Below are 23,830 nucleotides of genomic sequence, written 5' to 3'. Positions count from 1 at the left end.
AGTTGAATTTCCTTATTTCTGCATTTAAGATGAAATAATCAACCCATGTTTTCTATTCATTTTAAAGGAACAGTTCTTCAAAATATGCTTATTCACTTCCTTGCAGAGACATCACTGACTGTGCGCTAAATATGAAGCTAGAGTCAGTCGTCAGTTAGTTTAGTTCAGAGCAGCTAGCCAGGCTCTGTCTGAAGCTACCAGCATATCTAAAGCTCACTTTGGGCTTTCCTCAGTGTTACTTTTGCTGAGAAAAGCTTAGGGCTGAAATGTGTGCATCACTAAAGAAATGATGTAGACTTATCTGTGAGTGTTGACGACTCCTTTTGTTATTTTTGTGGTGGGCATCCATTACTCTGTAAAGACTGTGAGTTGAGTACGCCAGTTCTGTTGTTTAAGTGTAAAGACAAAACAGCACAATCTGGTCTCCAAGAAATTACCTCCATATACTGTTAATTTGTTTTGCCAATAACATTTTGAAGAGAAGCATTAATTGCTGCCTGGATTATGTTTATTTGCAATGTTTTTTCAGAAGGGGAGAATGGGGTAACATGAGCTAATGTTTACATTTGATGATTTTACTGTAAAATAAAAGTGTGTTTGTTTCAAATGATATCAACTATATATACCTCAGGTTGTTGTGTACCCATGGAAATTAAACCATTTTATCTAATTATTATGGTTTTAGAACAATGACTCATCAAAAAAAGTTAGTCCTATGGCACAACTTACACCAAGGTAGGGGTAAAATGAGCATGGGAATGAGGTAAATTGAGCACTCTAGCAGTGAATAGTGCTACCATTAAATACTGACATAAAAATGACACAAAATCAAACACTTTTGAGATAATTTTGAACTTTATTTATGCCATCAATTTAACAAAGGCAAAAACACATATTTTTAAATAAATTATATGTTTGTATCCTGTTGTTCAACATCTTACCTCAACATTTTCAGTAAAGATTAAACTGTGATCTTTGTGTGTTAGATACAGAAAGAATGTGTGTGTAAATGTGCAGACAGGTGACAAATTAAAGGAAAAACTGGTCCAGGTCTGAATGCTTGACCCCTACAGTGAGGGGATCTGGTGACTCTGTTATGCTTTGGGGGGCATTTTGCTGGCATGGTTTGGGTCCATTTGTCCACTCAGAGGGAAGGATCACTGCTGATCAATACAAAGTTGTTGTGAGTGATCACCTTTATCCTATGATGAAACATTTCTATCCTGATGGGAGTGGTCTCTTCCAGGATGACAATGCCCCCATCCATAGGGGCACGAGAGGTAACTGAATGGTATGATGAGTATGAAAATGATGTGAATCATATGCTATGGCCCTCACAGTCACCAGATCTCAACCCAATCGAAAACTATGGGAGATTTTGGACTGAGGTGTTAGACAGCGCTCTCCACCACCATCATCAAAATGAGGGAATATCTTTTTGAAGATTGATGTTCATCCCTCCAGAAGAGTTCAGAGATTTGTAGAATCAATGCTAAGGTGTATTGAAGCTGTTCTGGCAGCACATGGTGGCCCAACACCTTACTAAGACACTTTATGTTGGCTTTTCTTTTAATTTGTCACCCGTCTGTATGTAGAGCATGTTTATGTGTGGCTTAAACTTAACATTAGTCAACAATTAGGTATTTATTCATCAACATTGTAATACTTGTAACAGTGATCAAACATTAACATGAACATTATCTCTAGTCTCTAGAATATCAGAAAATAATTTGGGGGGGTAAATTAAGCTTTGACTCAACTTGCCCCAACATCTCTGGCACGTTTTACCCCACAAAACTGTTTCACACAGTGGCTCAGATCCACAATTACGCTAAGTTTATGACATTGTTTTGTAGCTTACACTAAATTAACATGTAATGATGTCCAAAACATATCTATTGCAATTAAGATACAAGACTGATAACTTTAGCAACATGATGAATTGAACACTGTTGTTCATGTCAGCATTGAGAGGCAAACCCAGCACAATAACAGATCCAAACACCACAGCATAAGCCTGCTTTGGCCCAGGTTCCTCACTGTTGTTCATGTCTACCTGATGAGAAAAACAATGTTTGTGTGTGCTTTATTGAACACTGCAGCCAAACACGACACATTAGTTCCTCCCTCTGCTCTTGTTCTGGGTGAAGTAGGCTGGTGAGAAACGTAACAGGAAAGCTGCACGACTCAATTTAGAAACTGTGGTCACTGTGGTATTAAAAAATGGAACAGTTTATATTCTGTATGTTTAGTGCAATTTTAAAATGTAATACCTTGTTACTACTTAAATAAAGATATATGTTTTTAATCATATGACCTTAGTAGTTTGGAGAGAATTGACATTTATGGTTAATCAGTAAATGATTTATTGAAGTTCATGGTAACAGGTGTAATGTTTAAGCACATCTGTGATGATTTCTTACCAACAGATACCAACGGATTATGTTTATTTGCAATGTTTTTTCAGTAGCCTAAGTGGATTTTGTATCACACAAGTGGATATTGTGGAGGAAAAAATTAATATGTTGTCAATGAACATGTTCAGGGTTGACATTCTGCCACTTGGTAAATGTGTCAAAACTTCAAATTGTGGTTTTACAAGTTGTCGTGTTATGTGCTGTTATGTATTTCTTGGTCGTGTGCAGTGACTTTCTGGACTCTTGTTGGAGGTGCTGGTAGGTGGATTTCTTTTACCTTTGGACAGAGCCAGGCTAGCTGTTTCTCTCTGTTTCCAGGGTTTGTACTTAGATAAGCGGTAACTTCATATTTAGCATACAGACATGAAAGTGGCAAAATTCTTGGCAAGAAAGTAAATAAGTGTATATCTCAAAATGTTGAACAATTTCTTAAAAAAAGAGCCATCACAAGAATTTAATCCGCTATCATCAATTACAGTTTATTGAAAATTTGAATTGAATTGAATTGTTAAATAAAATAATGCTTCAAAGTTCCAGATACTAGCTTCGTAGACCCTTGTTGTCATAATGATAAAACATTCAGTTATCATGTTATGGGAATAGTTAATTAGTGAACTTTAGAAGTACTGGTACACAAATTTTGTTACCTTTGGACAGAACCACACTAGCTGTTTCCCCCTACTTTCAGTCTTTGTGCTAAGCTAAGCTAAGCAGCTGCTTGCTCCAACTACAGATTTATCCTACAGACATGAGCATGTTATCAATCTTCTCATCTAACTCTCACTAAGAAAGCAAGCATATTTCCCAAAATGTCAAACAATTCATATAAAGATTCATAAGATTGATATGGATCCATTGGGAAATTTATGCCATCTCATGAAAATAGATTGTCCCTTGTCTACTGTTCTCTTGCAAGATCCACATCCTCTTTTTTCTTCCAGAAGGCATCCAAAGAAAAGTAGTACAACAGTGGATCCAGACAGCAGTTCACAGAAGCAAGACATACCAAAGGCGTAATCTCATGTGTCTTAATTGTAAGCACACCAATCGACGCAGGCAAGAAACATAAGATGAACATCACCAAGTTCATGGCAAAAATCAGCATGACATTCACCTTGTTGTTGACCTTTGCAGAGTCATTGAGACGTTTGTGTAGAGTGCAAGACACCAAAACAGTGGACACAAGGTTGACTGTCAGCAGGGTGACCACTAGCACAAGCTGAAAGTATGACAGTGCTAATCCAGGCTGCTGCTCCTGCTCCTGCTGCTGTCTACGAAATTCAAAACAGGTAGATTCATTGGAGTTGTTCAAGTTTTTTGGAAGCTCCAGTCCCTCTGGTATGTTCACCATGAGCACAAACAGCCAAACAAGTGCAACAGATTTCCAGGCATTGGAAGCAGTTCGCAGATGGCGTGACCTCAGAGGATAAACCACAGCCAGCAGCCGATCCACACTGATGAGGGTGATGAAGATGGAGCTCGAGCGGATGTTGTTGCGAAACAGCATCGTGATATATGTGCATGCCTTTGAGCTCAGAGGCCAGGTTCCTGTGGCGTATAAGTAGACCCTCATGGGCAAGGAGATGACCAGCAGCAGGTCTGAGATCGCCAGGTTGACCATGAAGATGGCATTGGAGGATTTGAGGCTGTGGCGGCGAAGCAGAATCCACAGTGACACAGCATTGAGAGGCAAACCCAGCACCATAACAGATCCAAACACCACAGCATAAGCCAGCTTTGGCTCAGTTCTATACTCCTCACTGTTGTTCATGTCTACCTGATGAGAAAAACAATGTTTGTGTGTGCTTTATTGAACACTGCAGCCAAACACGACACATTAGTTCCTCCCTCTGCTCTTGTTCTGGGTGAAGTAGGCTGGTGAGAAACGTAACAGGAAAGCTGCGCGACTCAATTTAGAAACTGTGGTCACTGTGGTATTAAAAAATGGAACAGTTTATATTCTGTATGTTTAGTGCAATTTTAAAATGTAATACCTTGTTACTACCTAAATAAAGATATATGTTTTTAATCATATGACCTTAGTAGTTTGGAGAGAATTGACATTTATGGTTAATCAGTAAATGATTTATTGAAGTTCATGGTAACAGGTGTAATGTTTAAGCACATCTGTGACGATTTCTTACCAACAGCATCAAAATAATCAGTTATTATGCTGAAAATTTTAAAGGTCACACGATCTAAATGTGTACATTTGAAAATACCCCTGAGATTTACAGTGACTAGTATGATGAGAATATGTACCTATTAGGCCTATGTTGAGGAAATGTCTTATGCACATAGACCCCTCTTATCAGGATGTGGATTAACCATCACAACTCACATAGAAGAAACTGCATCTGTGTGTCCATTTTAATGTAATACTGAAGATAATCAAGATACTTGATCTCAGTATATTGAAGAGTTTTTTTCTTGTCAGAGGTGGACCGAATCTATATTTAGTATTTAAATCTATATTTAATCTACACTTAATACAATTAATATTTGTAATGCTTGTCTCAACAAAAAATAATGTAAGATTTACAGAAGAGACACACAAGAAAGTTCTCCTCAAACATACTGTATGTAATAGTACTTTAAAATAGCAGTTGAATTTCCTTATTTCTGCATTTAAGATGAAAAAAACAGCCCATGTTTTCTATTCATTTTAAAGGAACAGTTCTACAAAATATGCTTATTCACTTCCTTGCAGAGACATCACTGACTGTGCGTTAAATATGAAGCTAGAGTCAGTCGTCAGTTAGTTTAGTTCAGAGCAGCTAGCCAGGCTCTGTCTGAAGCTACCAGCACATCTAAAGCTCACTTTAGCCTTTCCTCAGCGTTACTTTTGCTGAGAAAAGCTTAGGGCTGAAACGCGTGCATCATTAAAGAAGTGATGTAGACTTATTTGTGAGTGTTGACGATTCCTTTTGTTATTTTTGTGGTGGGCATCCATTACTCTGTAAAGACTGTGAGTTGAGTACGCCAGTTCTGTTGTTTAAGTGTAAAGACAAAACAGCACAATCTGGTCTCCAAGAAATTACCTCCATATACTGTTAATTTGTTTTGCCAATAATATTTTGAAGAGAAGCATTAATTGCTGCCTGGATTATGTTTATTTGCAATGTTTTTTCAGTAGCCTAAGTGGATTTTGTATCACACAAGTGGATATTGTAGTCAAAAAAATTAATATGTTGTCAATGAACACGTTCAGGGTCGACATTCTGCCACTTGGCAAATGTGTCAAAACTTCAAGTTGTCGTGTTATGTGCTGTAATGTATTTCTTGGTCATGTGCAGTGACTTTCTGCAGTCTTGGATTGTTTTTTTTTACCTTTGGGCAGAGCCAGGCTAGCTGTTTCTCTCTGTTTCCAATGTTTGTGCTGACAAAGCGGTAACTTCATATTTAGCATACAGACATGAAAGAGGCAAAATTCTTGGCAAGAAAGTAAATAAGTGTATATCTTAAAATGTTGAACAATTTCTTAAAAAAGAGCCATCACAAGAATTTAACCAGCTATCTTCAATTACAGTTTATTGAAAATTTGAATTGAATTGAATTATTTAATAAAATAATGCTTCAAAGTTCCAGACATTAGCTTCGTAGACCCTTGTTGTCATAATGATAAAACATTAAGTTATCATGTTATCATGTAATCATATGACCTTAGTAGTTTGGAGAGAATTGACATTTATGGTTAATCAGTAAATGATTTATTGAAGTTCATGGTAACAGGTGTAATGTTTAAGCACATCTGTGATGATTTCTTACCAACAGCATCAAAACAATCAGTTATTATGCTGAAAATTTTAAAGGTCACACGATCTAAATGTGAACATTTGAAAATACCCCTGAGATTTACAGTGACTAGTATGATGAGAATATGTGTCTATTAGGCCTATGTTGAGGAAATGTCTTATGCACATAGACCCCTCTTATCAGGATGTGGGTTAACCATCACAGCTCACATAGAAGAAACTGCAACTATGTCTCCATTTTAATGTAACACTGAAGATAATCAAGATACTTGATCTCACTGTCTTGAAGAGTTTTTTTCTTGTCAGAGGTGGACCGAATCTATATTTAGTATTTAAATCTATATTTAATCTATACTTAATACAATTAATATTTGCAATGCTTGTCTCAACAAAAAATAATGTAAGATTTACAGAAGAGACACACAAGAACGTTCTCCTCAAACATACTGTATGTAATAAAACTTTAAAATAGCAGTTGAATTTCCTCATTTCTGTATTTAAGATGAAAAAATCAACCCATGTTTTCTATTCATTTTAAAGGAACAGTTCTTCAAAATATGCTTATTCACTTTCTTGCAGAGACATCACTGACTGTGCGCTAAATATGAAGCTAGAGTCAGTCGTCAGTTAGTTTAGTTCAGTGCAGCTAGCCAGGCTCTGTCTGAAGCTACCAGCACATCTAAAGCTCACTTTAGGCTTTCCTCAGCGTTACTTTTGCTGAGAAAAGCTTAGGGCTGAAACGCGTGCATCATTAAAGAAGTGATGTAGACTTTTCTGTGAGTGTTGACGATTCCTTTTGTTATTTTTGTGGTGGGCATCCATTACTCTGTAAAGACTGTGAGTTGAGTACGCCAGTTCTGTTGTTTAAGTGTAAAGACAAAACAGCACAATCTGGTCTCCAAGAAATTACCTCCATATACTGTTAATTTGTTTTGCCAATAACATTTTGAAGAGAAGCATTAATTGCTGCCTGGATTATGTTTATTTGCAATGTTTTTTCAGTAGCCTAAGTGGATTTTGTATCACACAAGCGGACATTGTGGAGGAAAAAATTAATATGTTGTCAATGAACACGTTTAGTGTCGACATTCTGCAACTTGGTAAATGTGTCAGAACTTCAAATTGTGGTTTTACAAGTTGTCGTGTTATGTGCTGTTATGTATTTCTTGGTCGTGTGCAGTGACTTTCTGGAGTCTTGTTGGAGGTGCTGGTAGGTGGATTTCTTTTACCTTTGGACAGAGCCAGGCTAGCTGTTTCCCTCTGTTTCCAGGTTTTGTACTTAGATAAGCGGTAACTTCATATTTAGCATATAGACATGAAAGTGGCAAAATTCTTGGCAAGAAAGTAAATAAGTGTATATCTTCAATGTTGAACAATTTCTTAAAAAAAGAGCCATCACAAGAATTTAATCCGCTACCTTCAATTACAGTTTATTGAAAAAAAGGAATAAAACGATGCTTCAAAGTTCCAGACACTAGCTTTGTAGACCCTTGTTGTCATAATGATAAAACATTAAGTCATCATGTTATGGGAATAGTTAATTAGCGAGCTTTAGAAGTACTGGTACACAAATTTTGTTACCTTTGGACAGAACCACACTAGCTGTTTCCCCCTATTTTCAGTCTTTGTTCTAAGCTAAGCTAACCAGCTGCTTGCTCCAACTACAGATTTATCCTACAGACATGAGCATGTTATCAATCTTCTTATCTAACTCTCACTAAGAAAGCAAGCATATTTCCCAAAATGTCAAACAATTCATATAAAGATTCATAAGATTGATATGGATCCTTTGGGAAATTTATGCCATCTCATGAAAATAGATTGTCCCTTGTCTGCTGTTCTCTTGCAAGATCCACATCCTCTTTTTTCTTCCAGAAGGCATCCAAAGAAAAGTAGTACAACAGCGGATCCAGACAGCAGTTCACAGAAGCAAGACATACCAAAGGCTGATCTCATGTCTCTTAATTATAAGCACACCAATCGACACAGGCAAGAAACATATGGTGAACATCACCAAGTTCATGGCAAAAATCAGCATGACATTCACCTTGTTGTTGACCTTTGCAGAGTCATTGAGACGTCTGTGTAGAGTGCAAGACACCAAAGCAGTGGACACAAGGTTGACTGTCAGCAGGGTGACCACTAGCACAAGCTGAAGATAAGACATTGCTGATTGAGGCCACTGCTGCCTATTAAATTCAAAACAGATAGATTCATTGACACTTTTTAAGTTTTTTGCAAGCTCCAGTCCCTCTGGTATGTTCACCACGAGCACAAACAGCCAAACAAGAGCAACAGATTTCCAGGCGTTGGAGGCAGTTCGCCGATGGCGTGACCTCAGAGGATAAACCACAGCCAGCAGCCGATCCACGCTGATGAAGGTGATGAAGATGGAGCTCGAGCGGATGTTGTTGCGAAAGAGCATTGTGATATATATGCATGCTTTTGAGCTCAGAGGCCAGGTTCCTGTGGCGTAATAATAGACCCTCATGGGCAAGGAGATGACCAGCAGCAGGTCTGAGATCGCCAGGTTGACCATGAAGATGGCATTGGAGGATTTGAGGCTGTGGCGGCGAAGCAGAATCCACATTGACACAGCATTGAGAGGCAAACCCAGCACCATAACAGATCCAAACACCACAGCATAAGCCAGATTTGGCTCAGGTCTATAATCCACACTGTTGTTCATGTCTACCTGATGAGAAAAACAATGTTTGTGTGTGCTTTATTGAACACTGCAGCCAAACACAACACATTAGTTCCTCCCTCTGCTCTTGTTCTGGGTGAAGTAGGCTGTTGAGAAATTCAACAGGAAAGCTGTGTGACTCAACTCAGGAACTGTGATCATAATCATGATTATGATGATAAGTTGTACGGTGAGAAAATGTACCTGTTAGGCCTATGTTGAGGAAATGTCTTACGGACATAGATCCCTCTTATCAGGATGTGGATTAACCATCACAGCTCACATAGACGAAACTGCAACTCTGTCTCCATTTTAATGTAATACTGAAGATAATCAAGATACTTGATCTCAGTATATTGGATATATTGAAGATTTTTTTTCTTGTTGGAGGTGGAGATTTAAGATTGATGTTCATCCCTCCAGAAGAGTCTTTTTTTGCTCTGTTTTGTTGACGACTCTCTCCATGTGCTTGAGTCCAAGATGGATTGAGTAATGTGAAATATACTTTCTTAATTTGTTGTCACATGATTACTTTTGTTTATGGTTACCTAGATAAATGGGGTGGCTCATTTTACCCTGTTCTCCCCTAAGTGGATTTTGTATCACACAAGTGGATATTGTAGTCAAAATATTAATGTTGTCAATGAACATGTTAAGTATCGACATTCTGCGACTTGGTAAATGTGTCAAAACTTCAAATTGTGGTTTTACAAGTTGTCGTGTTATGTGCTGTTATGTATTTCTTGGTCGTGTGCAGTGACTTTCTGGAGTCTTGTTGGAGGTGCTGGTAGGTGGATTTCTTTTACCTTTGGACAGAGCCAGGCTAGCTGTTTCCCTCTGTTTCCAGGTTTTGTACTTAGATAAGCGGTAACTTCATATTTAGCATATAGACATGAAAGTGGCAAAATTCTTGGCAAGAAAGTAAATAAGTGTATATCTTAAATGTTGAACAATTTCTTAAAAAAAAGAGCCATCACAAGAATTAACCTGCTATCTTCAATTACAGTTTATTGAAAAAAAGGAATAAAATAATGCTTCAAAGTTCTAGGCACAAGTTATCATGTTATGGGAATAGTTAATTAGCGAGCTTTCGAAGTACTGGTACACAAATTTTGTTACCTTTGGACAGAACCACACTAGCTGTTTCCCCCTATTTTCAGTCTTTGTGCTAAGCTAAGCTAACCAGCTGCTTGCTGCAAATACAGATTTATCCTACAGACATGAGCATGTTATCAATCTTCTCATCTAACTCCCACCAAGAAAGCAAGCATATTTCCCAAAATGTCAAACAATTCATATAAAGATTCATAAGATTGATATGGATCCATTGGGAAATTAATGCCATCTCATGAAAATAGATTGTCCCTTGTCTACTGTTCTCTTGCAAGATCCACATCCTCTTTTTTCTTCCAGAAGGCATCCAAAGAAAAGTAGTACAACAGCGGATCCAGACAGCAGTTCACAGAAGCAAGACATACCAAAGGCGTAATCTCATGTCTCTTAATTGTAAGTAAACCAACCGATACAGGCAAGAAACATATGGTGAACATCACCAAGTTCATGGCAAAAATCAGCATGACATTCACCTTGTTGTTGACCTTTGCAGAGTCATTGAGACGTCTGTGTAGAGTGCAAGACACCAAAGCAGTGGACACGAGGTTGACTGTCAGCAGGGTGACCAGTAGCACAAGATGAAGATAAGCCTGTGCTGACTGCATCCTATGAATTTTAAAACAGACAGATTCATTGACACGTTTCAAGTTTCCTGCAAGGACCAATCCTTCTGGTATGTTCACCACGAGCACAAACAGCCAAACAAGTGCAACAGATTTCCAGGCATTGGAAGCAGTTCGCAGATGGCGTGACCTCAGAGGATAAACCACAGCCAGCAGCCGATCCACGCTGATGAGGGTGATGAAGATGGAGCTCGAGCGGATGTTGTTGCGAAAGAGCATTGTGATATATATGCATGCCTTTGAGCTCAGAGGCCAGGTTCCTGTGGCGTATAAGTAGACCCTCATGGGCAAGGAGATGACCAGCAGCAGGTCTGAGATCGCCAGGTTGACCATGAAGATGGCATTGGAGGATTTGAGGCTGTGGCGGCGAAGCAGAATCCACAGTGACACAGCATTGAGAGGCAAACCCAGCACCATAACAGATCCAAACACCACAGCATAAGCCAGATTTGGCTCAGTTCTATACTCCTCACTGATGTTCATGTCTATCTGATGAGAAAAACAATGTTTGTGTGTGCTTTATTGAACACTGCAGCCAAACACGACACATTAGTTCCTCCTCCTCTTTATCTGGGTGAAGTAGGCTGGTGAGAAATGTAACAAGAAAGCTGTGTGACTCAACTCAGGAACTGTGATCATAATCATGATTATGATGATAAGTTGTATGGTGAGAAAATGTACCTGTTAGGCCTATGTTGAGGAAATGTCTTACGGACATAGACCTCTCCTATCAGGATGTGGGTTAGCCATCACAGCTCACATAGAGGAAACAGCATATGTGCCTCCATTTTAATGTAATACTGATGATAATCAAGATACTTGATCTCAGTATATTGTATATATTGTTTCTATTCATTATAAAGGAACAGTTCTACAAAATATGCTTATTCACTTGTCTCTTGCAGAGACATCACTGACTGTGCGCTAATTATGAAGCTAGAGTCAGTGGTCAGTTAGCGTCACTTTTGCTGAGGAATGCTTAGGGCTGAAATGTGTCCGTTTTTTAGCTGCTGTGCATCATTAAAGAAGTGATGTAGACTTATATGTGAGTGCTGACGACTCCTTTTGTTATTTTTGTGGTGGGCATCCATTACTCTGTAAAGACTGTGGGTTGAGTACGCCAGTTCTGTTGTTTAAGTGTAAAGACAAAACAGCACAATCTGGTCTCCAAGAAATTACCTCCATATACTGTTAATTTGTTTTGCCAATAACATGTTGAAGGGAAGCATTAATTGCTACCTGGATTATGTTTATTTGCAATGTTTTTTCAGTATATGAGTTTGTCACCAGATACTGCTGCTTGCATCCTGAGCCCTGTGTGTGGTTAGGTTTAGGCACTAACGTTTGAGGTAAAGTTTTTGGTTTCAGTTAAATGTTTATATGGTAAACATGTCACATCCTGTGCTTCAGGTCACGCTTGAATAATTCAATATTTAACCACAACCACAATCTTTCCCTAACCTTTACCAAGCTCTTTGAGTGCTTAAACATGACCATAAAAAGTTCAATAATGCTGTAGGAATACATAGATTAACAATGTTTTATCATTATGTTGATCAAAAAAAATCAATCCAATAGTATTATGTTGTTTTAAAACAGTTGTAGTTGTTGTAAAACTATCAAACTATGCCTTCAGATAAGATCAAGATAACTTGTTGATTCCTGCTGGGGAAATTTTGATGTTATAGCAAGAGATGTTTATTATTCAGTGTTGATATATAACATAAGTGAGATATGAAAAAGAGTTTACCATAATCCTATTTTTCTGCTCTAACAATTGATTGTCTCAAAATATTATAGGAAAATAAGACCTTTATTACATTTTAAGCATTTAGTCAATACTATTACACAGTAAGTGTTGCTGTGTGTGTGTGTGTGTGTGTGTGTGTGTGTGTTGCATGACAGTCCTTCTCACTGCTTATACACACTGATGCAGCACAGGAGGAAGAAAAGACAAAATCTGCTCCTGTAACTTAACCACACCAAAAAAGCCATTACAAGGCAGAGATCTCATTACATCACCAAGCTGACGCTCTTTTCTGCTGAGCAGTGTATATATGGTAGACACACACACACACACACACACACACTGTTCTCATGATGTGCCAAACGCAAAGCATAATAATGCACAGGTCATTTTTCAGGGATCACCTCATTATGCAGCCTCTTCCAGGCAGTATATAGAGAGCAGAGGAGTGGTGGAGGTCTTGGATATGCATAAATTTGACCTTGAAGTCTTCTTATTTAGTGGTAAAGATGCTTTTGTCACCAACATGCTTTCTCATCTTTCTGGTCGTCTTGAACTTTGTTGACACTGGTGAGTTGATTAATGCTCCGCTGAAAACAATAGTGACTTTTACTTCTTGATTTCTGTTTGGTTTTATCCATTGTCCTGTCCAGGACTTGCCAAGGTGCCTGGAAACTTGAACTGGTAGCACAAAAAAGCTGAGCTGAAATCCTTTGCTCATCATTTCAGGCAGATTTATTTTTCAATGTTTGCAGTTGTCAAATTTGAACTGGAAGCAAAAACAAAACAGATGTTGGTGGTGACAGCGAATCTCTTGGGAAAATAATGTTGGATGTTGAGTGTTCCTGAAATAGATGATAGATTTCAAAGGTCTAGTTTTCAGTATTTTGTCAGATGACACAAACATCAACCCCTGTGTAAATATAAAAAATATGGTTCAGCTGTTTTTATCTATTTATTGAGCCACATAGGAGTCTTCTTATAGAGCTTCTTAGCTCTGGTATTGCATGGAGGCCAGCAGGTTTGCTGTTAATGGTTCACATCACAGAGGACTCAGCCGTATTTCTACAAATATATTTCTATTTTTCAATGGTAGGCCAGGTTCTGAGGAAGATCAAGAAGAGTGTGCGTAATCTCCAGCTGCAGAAAGCCAAGCTGCATCTACTGACGGAGACAGGCAGCAGTCACCAGCCTCTCCAACATGTAAGGGAGGGCAGGATTCACCAGCAGCTGAACCACTTCAACCGACAGGATGTTAGCACCTTCCCTCAGGTAGATGAAATAATGCTTTAAACATTTATGTTTCAATTCTTGGCGTTGACCTATCCAGTGCAAGTGTGTGACGCAGATTACTACATGATAACGGCCTGATGTTTGTGAGATAAAGAGCATTTGTACTCTTGAATTTGAAAAGTTTTGGTTATACTAAAAGTTAAGTTACATCTGAACCCCTCTCTGTGATCTCATAACCTACAAAAGGCAACATTTTATTTAAAGCATTTTAAGGCATCAAGTAACATGCTATTTCTGAGGATCTTTCAATATTTTCCTAATACAGTTAAACTGATTTAAAAAAAAAAAACAGCCTATCAGCTTTAAACAAAACCAAAAATGGAGCTGCAGCAAAAATAATTCTCTTGTTCCACTAAACTGTGCTGCTGTAGGTTTGTCCTGTTTGCTCAATTTGATTTCTGGAGTTTGCAATGATCCCAGGTGGAACATTTTCCCTGCAGAAAAGAGCTTAACTGAGAAAAATCCAACAGCAGCTCTTAAGTAGCAGTGAATGTGCTTCATCCAGAGAAATCTAAACTAGTTGAACCTTTTCACCTCCCCAGCTCCAGCAGACACTGACAAGATGACGTTTCCTGACAGCATGTATTGAAATGTTTTACTTCATTTAGCTCTCGCTCCATTAGATGCTGCCAATGTGCAAATTTGTCCATTGCAGTGTTAAATAAAGGATTACTCACACTGAGCCTATGAATGTGCGCTGCTGTTGGTTTGTGTGAATGTGAATAAAACCTTTCATTCTTTTCTTTTTTCTATTTTTCTTCCTCTCATTCTTTCTGTCTGTCTTTCTTCCAGAGGTTCTTTGTGAACGAGGCGTACTGGCAGCGTCCTGATGGTCCAGTGTTTCTCTTCATCGGAGGAGAAGGGCCCATCTTTGAGTTCGATGTTCTGGCAGGTGCAGTAGGATGCAGCACATAACACACGTTTTCAAACAGCAGATTGGTCAAACAGATGAGATACAGAAATCCCTGAATCAGGACTAGAAATCGACCTGGCTGACACACACTCAGGGTTTGGATGCGAAAGTGGAAATAAGATAAGTGAAGCATCATACCGTGTGTTAGTAAGATGACTCTCATCTGCAAGCATATTTTTTCATCTTTCCTGCTGCTTTCCTGCTCTAAACTTTGATCTCTCATAACACATATTCTCTCACACCGTCTGCATCATCCTCACATTCATTTCTTTGTATGTTTCCATCACTTTTCCATCATTTTAAATAAGAATATTGTCAGACCTCTTGGGAAAATATAGAAAATTTCTAGCCTGGATGTGAGGGAAAATCATATTGTTGTCCATCATCACTCCATCAAACATTTTTGCCTTCTTTAAAAATTGCATTCACTTTTAATCCCCTCATATACTGTAGTCACACTTAAACCTTGCTGCATACTGAATCTTATCTGCTTTAACCATGTTTTCCCAGGTCACCATGTTGACATGGCTGAAGAGCACGGGGCTCTGCTATTGGCTCTAGAGCACCGTTTCTATGGTGACAGCATCAACCCTGATGGCCTCAAAACGGAGAGCCTGGCAGACCTTAGCAGCCAGCAGGCGTTAGTGTTGGCTCTCTACCAGTGTGTGTGTGTGTGTGTGTGTGTGTGTGTGTACATCTATGGTTGTAAATATGTCTTTCAGTCAGATTACTCACTTTCCCTCCCTCATTGCTATTTATATGTGTATGAGAGAGAGAGAATGAGTATATTTGTGTTTGAGTATTTGGTCTTTACACACTTGACATCTTGTGACCGGTCACCGTCATTTAAAATAATGATCAAACATTTGTAACAGAGGTTTCCCAACATACTGTGCATTATAGACAACACCCAACTAATCAGATTCAAGTATATTTAACAGCCTTGCCTCTGCACATTTCATAGTAACGGTGCTATAAGCTACTTTGAAGAAAAAAATCATAAAAAACTGGAACATTTTCTGTCCCAGGAAACCAAAATACATTTTCCAGGACAGTCGGTCAAAAACAAGGACATTCAAGGTAAAACCAGGACATGTGTCAACCTTATTAAATACTGTATGTGAATCTGTCTCTGACACTGTCTCTTTCTCCTCAGTCATTCATTTTCTATGTGTATATACTTTACATAAATGTCTGAAAGCTAGTGTTTTTACATGTAATTTCCATTTATGACTCTTTTTTTCTCTATGTCGCGATCTCCGTTTGTCTGTATAACTGTGCATGAATGTATATAAATGAATGAATATTTATTTTATTCGTCATACACCCAAAGGTGCCCAGCCCTCATTGGCTTACAAGGTACCTACAGAGTCAAGAGGGACACAACAAAAAGAAAACAAGCCAATACCTCATAGTGTATACATATGTGTCAAACGCACATATCAAACACACTTGTATGGAATATAACTTAACAAATTAAACATACAATTCTTTGTACGTTGATGATAAGCATCCAACAAAAACTGAGCTAAGTCAAACACATTATAAGTAAACATGTACTGTAATATACATTCATCTCTGTCAAGAGTTTGTGTTAAAAACATTACACTTTTGTGTTTCTTCCTTCTTGCTCCAGGGTAGCAGACTTGGCTGTATTCCATGACTACATCAGCCAAAGCTTCAATCTGAGCCACAGGAACACCTGGATCAGCTTCGGAGGCTCCTACTCTGGAGCTCTGTCCGCCTGGTTCAGAGGAAAGGTGAAAGCTCCTCACTTAAAATATGTCACCTAACAAACATTAAGTTTTAACAATCATTTTTAAGAGATTATGCGGTTTTAAGAATGAATGAATCTTTGAACATAAAAACAGCACTGATTTATGTCAGACAGTGTGTTTACAGAGATTTTCTATTGGTTCTTTGTCATTTTACAAAAACATATCAAACCCAAATCTTTGTTTTGAAATCCACTGATAACTCAGTGTTGCTAGAGAATTGTGGGACTGCAGTATTTCCTTTTCTGTCATAAAGGCTCTTTTGTTCATACCCTAACAGAGATAAGAAAGGACAAACTGAGGCTCCTTTCTTATCATTTAGTGAATCTACAACCATCCATCATGTCTGCCATTAAGATACTTCCAGGTCCACAAACTAAAAAAATACGTTTAATTTATTGCCAAGACATTATAGGATGTCTGGCTTTGATTCATAGTCCCTGAAGTGATCCTAAGTGTGAAGGTTTAAACATTTTCCAGCAAATGAGACAAACAGTTGATTCAGGACCCTTCTGGGGATGCAGATGACTTATAGTCTACCCTGTTTGTTCAGATTTAAAGGATGAGGCAGGTGTTATTCTATATTTTTCTATTTCAAATCCCATGAAAAGACCACAACCAGCAGCATGTTTGTCTGTCTCAATGTTCCTGTCTGTAGGTTTTTGTTCCTAAATAAGATGAAAATCTTCAGCGTTTGTCGCAAATATATACTTTCATATTTTGAAAAGGCTAAATAATTTCCTAAAACAGCAGAGTATTGTAGTTTGTGACAAATGTTACTCAAACTGGAGTAAATAGTTTATTTGTTAGGGGTTATTTTTGCTGATTTGGTACTCAAGTGAGTATTTTCGGCAGCAGAATGGTGTATGTGGGATCAGCTTAAAATAAACTGGTGCCCATTTTCATGTGCCAGTGCAACAGGGTGGCTTACTGTGAAAAATATAGAATATTGCCAGTCTTGTCTTTTAATAATGCACATCTCATGTATGACTGCTTTAAAAAAAGGGGGCCTAAAACCCAGTTTTGTATCGAATCCCCTACTTTGTCAAAGGTACTAAATGCCTTCTCTTTTCTGGATTTGACACACAAGTCACAACACATTTGACCTTATATGAATGTAACTAACTATGTATTAATTCATCTTTAGCTCTTGTCATTCATCTATCTATGTCATTCTTGTATCCTTGTGCAGTTTCCCCATCTGGTGTATGGAGCTGTGGCCTCCTCTGCTCCTGTCAAGGCAAAGTTGGACTTCTCGGCCTACAACAATGTAAACTGGCATAATCCATTATCACAATATCAGCATAATAATAATAATTAAGTCTAAAAATGATCAGAATTAGTCTTATAAACCCAACATATATGATATTTGACTAATCATAAAACCCCTTCTCAAGGTCATTAAAACACCCCTAAATTGCTAGAAATATTACTGATAACATCAGTGGTAGCTATGGCCCTGCATATTATATATACACAATTGTTAATTTACCGTGTTTACACAAGTGCTACATGTTTCCTTTAAATAACCATAATTCTCTCTCACACATCTCTTATTACTTCTGTTTCAGATCGTGGGTTTGAGTCTGATGAATGAGGCGGTTGGTGGCTCAGTAAAGGTGTGAAGGCAGCCACTTGTCTGTGAATTATCTGAAAGACATGATGTCTGTCACATTTTAAATTCACCCTCATCCTCTTCCTGCAGTGTCTGGCTGCCGTGCGGAAAGCCTTTGCTGCTGTAGAAGCAGCGCTGATGGGCGGTAATACCAGCCAGGTGGCCGAGGACTTTGGCTGCTGTCAGATCGCCAAGGATCCTGATGATCAGGTGACGGCTTTGGTTTTTATGTTTTAGAGGAGAGGTGGATATTAGGCTTGAGCATCATCTGTAGCATCTCTTTATAGGGCAGATCTTCCCTATTTTACATTATTTTATTTTTGGAGGTTTTTAGATATAATTTTTGAGTGGACAATAACTCTTATACACTTTCACTCAAGATTGAGCTCATGCAAAGCTTGGCTGACATCTTCATGGGAACGGTGCAGTACAACGAGGAAGGTGTGCTCATGTCTATTCATGAGGTCTGTGATGTTATGACCAATAGGAGTGAGGCATATGAGGAAGAGATGGAGGCTTACAACCGCCTTGTTAAACTCGCACAGGTATAGTAGACACACTTCCTCAGACAGTTTTCCATTTCTGGTGCACATGATGCACAGTTTACATCCACCAGATGTCGCTGTTGAGCTATATATATATTCCTCATAGAGTGAGAGACAGACTTCTGGACGCCCTGGATGTTAAATTGAAAAGGTGCAAGCCAAGGAAGTGTTTTCTATGTTTTGTGCATGTGTGTGTGTGTGTGTGTGTGTGTGTGTGTCTGTTTGTGTGTGTGTGCTCTCCAGATCTACCTTTCCACCAGTGAGGAACCCTGTCTGGATGTGTCTTATGAGAAGACAGTGAAGCATCTGATGGACACGTCACTTCAATCAGGCAGGAAAACAGAGAGACAGTGGATGTACCAGACCTGCACCGAGTTTGGCTTCTGTAGGATACACACACACACACACACACGCACACATATACAAACAGAGATACACACACAGTCAGCTATCATTATTATCATATCCTGAACCTCTTCCATGTGTGTGTGCGTGTGTGCATAGACCAGACTTGTGAGGATGCCACCTGTCCATTCTCTGGGATGGTGACGCTGCAGAGAGAAACTAGGCTCTGTCCTGTGCTGTTTGGCATTTCCCAGCATTCCCTGCCTAGACGCATCGCCTTCACAAACACTTGCTATGGAGGAGACAACCCACACACACACAGGGTGCTCTACGTCAATGGTGAGACTAGGTTTCACCATCCGAGAATTGTTACTTTTTGGCAAATGACTGAACCTAAGGAATAAAGTTAAGTAAAATGGGTACATATGTTAAAATGTATGGTAGGTGTCCAAGTCATCTAAGTTAAAGAGTTCCCTGATGGTAACAAGATATCCCTGATAGGATAATAGTAGTGCAGGATTTTATTGACTCACTGAAAAATCTCTGTCATTGTTGCCACAGGTGGAATAGACCCCTGGCAGGAGCTGTCAGTTGTCCAGGAGAGGACTGAGGAAGCAGAGGAGGCCCAGACTGTCTTCATTAAGGACACTGCTCATTGTGCTGACATGACCAGTAGAAGAATTACAGACCGCGTCTCGCTCAAGATGGCCAAACAGGTATGTATGTTTCAATGACATGTCATTATGTACTGCATAACAAAGATGTAGATCATAAAGTCCAAAATCTTTGTCCAAAAACCCTAAGCACAAAGTCCACTTGCTGCATAGTTACATGCAGTAACAATACAAATACTGTAACATTTCTTTTTGTTGTTGCAACATAAAAGAAAATTGAAGTATATATATTTAGTGATCTTTAACGCATTGTTTTCCCATTTTTTCACCTCTCAGGAGATTGAGAAGCATGTGGCCAGCTGGCTGAAGACGGCTGCCGAGGAGAAGATGGAGAAAAGAACAGTGTGATCAGGTGATTACCTGATGAGCTCTTATCACTCCTCACTAAAACTGATAAGACTCCATTTCCTCCCTAAGCTCCTCCTGTTTACCACCCCTCACTATCTGTGTTCAACCATCTCATACCACGGCACACTCAACCTGTGAATGTCTTGTATCATTTTTTAGGATTTCTTGTTATATATGATTGACATTTTTGCATTTACCAATATTCTGGGAAAGCTGAAAGAGTTTCCTATGTGCTGCTATTTCTTTGCTATCTGCTTTTCTTTTTTTTTTTGACCTCCTTAGATTGGAAGTTTACAGGGATTTTTAGGGTTTACACCTTTCGAGTTTAACAGATTTGTTAGTGTGCTTCACACTATGATTTGATGGCTGCTTTTGTGTGCCACCATTAAAATATAATCTTATGGTTTGGCTGTGGTTTTTATAATGTTCATCAGTCATCATGACCTCTTTGTACCACTAGGGTGTGATATTGCTGCATATATGTCAAACAGGTTTCTTGCGCTTCATATCAAAGCTCAGGATAGGGTGACACTTTACTTTTATAAGCAGTATGCAAACATTTAATAAATGGCTCATAACACACTACAGTGTAGTTGTTAGCAGATATACTGTATATCTGAGCAAACTCCATCTGCTGAGGCCACCAGATATGACTGAAAGGTCCTGAAAATCTCTAGTAAGTGGACCTTGTGCTAAGAATTTTATTCAAGCTACTATGTCCAAGGTCAATAATGAACTTTCAAGCAACTAAGTGTTTATTAATGTATTTGGTAACAACTAGAAGTCCTCCTGTGAGCACCTATAAGTGGAGGCTAGCAGATAATGAATGATGATATAGTAAAACACAATTGTAATGATACAAAAATGTCTTCATAGGAGATATTAGAACTGCTGACAAATACTGTACATTGATAAATACTTGTCCTTATAAATGTGCTTATATCTGCTTACATTATAGTGTGTTATAAACCATTTATTAAATATTTGTATACTGCTTATAAATGCTAAATAGGCAGATTTAAAGCAAAGTCTAGAATAGTTTACCATACTGTATATACATTATTTACATATCGTATACTGGTAATAGCTTTGGATTTTGATGAAAGGCAGCAAGTTCCTTTGATCAGGTAAAGAAACATTTATTGCAGATATATTTCTATCAATTGGTGATTTATTTGGGGAAATTGAATGTGTCATCTGTGGATGTGAGATAGTTATGTTGTTGTGAAATCATGAAGAGTTACCGAGAGAAAGGAAAGGTGAAGAAGCACCAGTTGTCCTAAAGCCATCTGTTTCCATATGTGTGTGTGTGTGTGTGTGTGTGTGTGTGTGTGTGTGTGTGTGTGACAGAGAGAGAGAGAGAGAGAGAGAGAGAGAGAGAGAGAGAGAGAGAGAGAGAGTGAGTGACCCTCTCAGTAGGGGGGTCAGAAGTGGGAGGTCATGACCCCGCTAACCCCGTGGGAGTGGAGATCATCAATCAACTAGAGGCTGGACAGAGCAGCAGGAGGGGACACACATGCGCGCACACACACATTTACACACACACACACACACACACACACACACACACACACACACACACACACATACACCTAGATACTCCTAGATACTGTAATACATACACTCTCACACATACCAGGAAAATGAATATTTTCTACTAAAATACATTAAAAGCTCATTTGAATGAAAGTAATGATGAATACAATAGAATAAAAAATGTATTTCATGTTTCAGGCCACACATAAACACACACATACAAACATATACTCAAATACTTGCATAATGGCCTCTCATATATTTGCCATGTGTGTTTTTTGTTTGATAATATACGTTCCAGGAATACTTTCTTATTCATTGAAAAGTCAGAGTGGGACAGATGGAAAGAAAGTAAATCTGAAGCACTTTTTCACTGCAGTACTTCCAGTTTATCCTGTTTCTAGCATCTCCCATCTTTTTTCGCTATTGCAAACAAGCACACCTACACTAACATGCGTACACACACTCCAAGAGCCACTATCAGGGTTATCAGCCAGCACTTGCAGAGCGACAGGGCATGCTTTTTCTCTCTTCACCATTCCCCCTCCTCCTTCTCCTCCTCCTCCAGCCTGTCCTGTTGATCAATGAGGAAGTTCTTGGGCCTCAACTATTAATCAGAGCCTATCGGCTATCTGTCTACTGAGCCAACCAATCACGGCCCTCAGACAGCTGGGCCATGAAAAATGTGGCCTGGTGGACGGGGAGGTTGGAGTGGAGGGGTGGCGGGGTCGTGGAGGAGAGGAGGGAGGTGAACGAGCACTCTATCAGATCCGAGTCAGGTCACGGCTGCACAACTGCACTTTATGCACTTTACAGTTGATTCTTAGCATCGTGATGACCACCACGCACACACACACACACACACACTCATGTTTCAATCACTTCAGAGGACATTACATTGACATACATTAATTTCTTGGAGACTTACTAACCTTAACCATAACCACTATGATCTCTACAACCCTAACTCTTATCCTAACCTACCATAATCCTAAACTTACCTTAACTTTAAACCAAATCTTCACCCTTAAATTAATGATTTACGTTGAGGCGACTTGCTTTTTGTCTCCATAAGGGAAGCGAGTCCCCACAACATGACTATGTAAACAGATTTACTTCCCCAAACATGAGGAATACCTGGACCACACACACGACTGAGTGCACAAGTGCATGAATGAATAAAGGAAGAAGACTCAATGAACACATTTTCTTCAAATCAAATTAAAGCTTTTTGCACAAATGTAGCAGCCTTTGCATCACCTCTGCACCTTCAGAATAAACCAGCTTCACCCTCCACTGTTAGAAACTGTCCTGCTTTCATTCGCTGGTGGTCAGAGAGACAGAAAGACACGAAAAGTTTAATGAACACAGTGTTTTTTATGGAGTCTTTGCAGCAGAAAGCATGACACCCCAGTGAAGACTGTTGATCTGTTGTCCAATAACGAGGCCCGTCCTCACGCCTCAAAGCTTCATCAACGCACTGCCATCTCTCTTCTGCATAATCACCATGCTCACACTCATCCATTCACATCTTATTGCCATGATTAGATTACATCTAATGCTATTACACCACTGCCCATCGCTCTCTCTCTCCTCCTCACTCCCACTCTCTCCCTGATCATGGATTTCTTGCAGATCTTATTAGTGTGTGATGCGGACCAGGTCTCCCACTTTGGATTTATGAACCCTCAGACTTCTCTCCTTTAATCTCTCTCCTCCTCCTCCTTTGCTCCCTTCCTGCATCTGTCCATCTATCATTCCCAGGGCTGGGCGGAAGAGTATTAATCCCTCCATCCCATCTCTCACTCCTCTGGACAGATGAGGAGGTGGAGAAGGAAGATGGGGATGGGAGAAAAAGGAGGAGGAGGAGGAGGAGGAGGAGGAGGGGTAGAGGGAAGGGGACATCAGATTACTTTTCATAATATTTCTGCAGCATTGTGGAAAAAATGGAGTGGCATTACAGGTAATGTATGCAGATTTACTCAATCATAGGTCACTGACGCCGGCGTCTTTGATGCCTTCAACAGGTATGAGGATGAGCTGAAGATGCTGCAGAGGTGCGTGTGTGTGGGTGGAGGGCAATAACTGCAGATGTGATGATAAACAACTTAGTGTAGGAGTGTGTGTGTGTTTGTGTGCGTGTGTGTTTGCGTGTTGTTTGCATATTTATGGAGCAAGTGGTTGTGTGTATATTTGTAAAAGTGTTTATAATGGAGCTTGTGCAAAAATTTGTCCCCATGGAAATCGTGCATTTCTGCAAGAGGGCAACTCCATCTTATGTACCTGTTGATGCCTGTCACACACACACACACACACACACACACAAACACACACACATACACAATCCCAATCCAATAAACTCTGGGAAATCAATTGGAAACATCAGGACATTTAATGAATCCAGTCCTTGCAGGCCTTATTCTCCAAAAAGAAAAAAAGTGAAGG

The 23,830-nt window shown here is 39.2% G+C and overlaps 4 protein-coding genes across 4 annotated transcripts; 1 reads left to right on the top strand and 3 right to left on the bottom strand.

The window, feature by feature from the left end:
- Positions 1-2,964: 2,964 nt before the first annotated feature.
- LOC122984494 (lysophosphatidic acid receptor 4-like) lies at positions 2,965-4,316 on the bottom strand. The gene has a single exon (XM_044354971.1). The coding sequence runs from the start codon at positions 4,186-4,188 to the stop codon at positions 3,316-3,318; it is 873 nt and encodes a 290-aa protein (XP_044210906.1). The 5' UTR covers positions 4,189-4,316; the 3' UTR covers positions 2,965-3,315.
- A 3,689-nt stretch (positions 4,317-8,005) lies between these two features.
- On the bottom strand, positions 8,006-8,939 carry LOC122984385 (lysophosphatidic acid receptor 6-like). Its single transcript, XM_044354788.1, has one exon. It carries the CDS (start codon positions 8,859-8,861, stop codon positions 8,094-8,096), a length of 768 nt encoding a protein of 255 aa, XP_044210723.1. The 5' UTR covers positions 8,862-8,939; the 3' UTR covers positions 8,006-8,093.
- A 1,267-nt stretch (positions 8,940-10,206) lies between these two features.
- On the bottom strand, positions 10,207-11,077 carry LOC122983485 (lysophosphatidic acid receptor 6-like). Its single transcript, XM_044353218.1, has one exon. It carries the CDS (start codon positions 11,075-11,077, stop codon positions 10,229-10,231), a length of 849 nt encoding a protein of 282 aa, XP_044209153.1. The 3' UTR covers positions 10,207-10,228.
- Positions 11,078-12,525: 1,448 nt separating this feature from the next.
- Positions 12,526-20,218, top strand: LOC122983484 (thymus-specific serine protease). Its single transcript, XM_044353216.1, has 13 exons — positions 12,526-12,915; positions 13,283-13,628; positions 14,370-14,526; positions 15,058-15,187; positions 16,184-16,307; positions 17,515-17,592; positions 17,894-17,941; positions 18,028-18,147; positions 18,318-18,482; positions 18,726-18,867; positions 18,987-19,166; positions 19,389-19,543; positions 19,778-20,218. Exons 1-13 carry the CDS (start codon positions 12,851-12,853, stop codon positions 19,847-19,849), a joined length of 1,782 nt encoding a protein of 593 aa, XP_044209151.1. The 5' UTR covers positions 12,526-12,850; the 3' UTR covers positions 19,850-20,218.
- The last annotated feature ends 3,612 nt before the right edge of the window (positions 20,219-23,830 follow it).

The sequence above is a fragment of the Thunnus albacares genome, chromosome 6, assembly GCF_914725855.1.
Source record: "Thunnus albacares chromosome 6, fThuAlb1.1, whole genome shotgun sequence".
NCBI lineage: Eukaryota > Metazoa > Chordata > Actinopteri > Scombriformes > Scombridae > Thunnus > Thunnus albacares.
Note: the sequence above shows the minus strand (reverse complement) of the source record. Positions and strands in the feature narration are given on the sequence as shown.

Coding starts and splice junctions, on each gene's coding strand:
- LOC122984494 (XM_044354971.1), bottom strand. CDS start 4,188: ATGAACAACAGTGAGGAGTATAGAACTGAGCCAAAGCTGGCTTATGCT.
- LOC122984385 (XM_044354788.1), bottom strand. CDS start 8,861: ATGAACAACAGTGTGGATTATAGACCTGAGCCAAATCTGGCTTATGCT.
- LOC122983485 (XM_044353218.1), bottom strand. CDS start 11,077: ATGAACATCAGTGAGGAGTATAGAACTGAGCCAAATCTGGCTTATGCT.
- LOC122983484 (XM_044353216.1), top strand. CDS start 12,851: ATGCTTTTGTCACCAACATGCTTTCTCATCTTTCTGGTCGTCTTGAAC. Junction 14,527..15,057: donor TGAGTTCGATGTTCTGGCAG/GTGCAGTAGGAT, acceptor ATGTTTTCCCAG/GTCACCATGTTGACATGGCT. Junction 19,544..19,777: donor CGCTCAAGATGGCCAAACAG/GTATGTATGTTT, acceptor TTCACCTCTCAG/GAGATTGAGAAGCATGTGGC.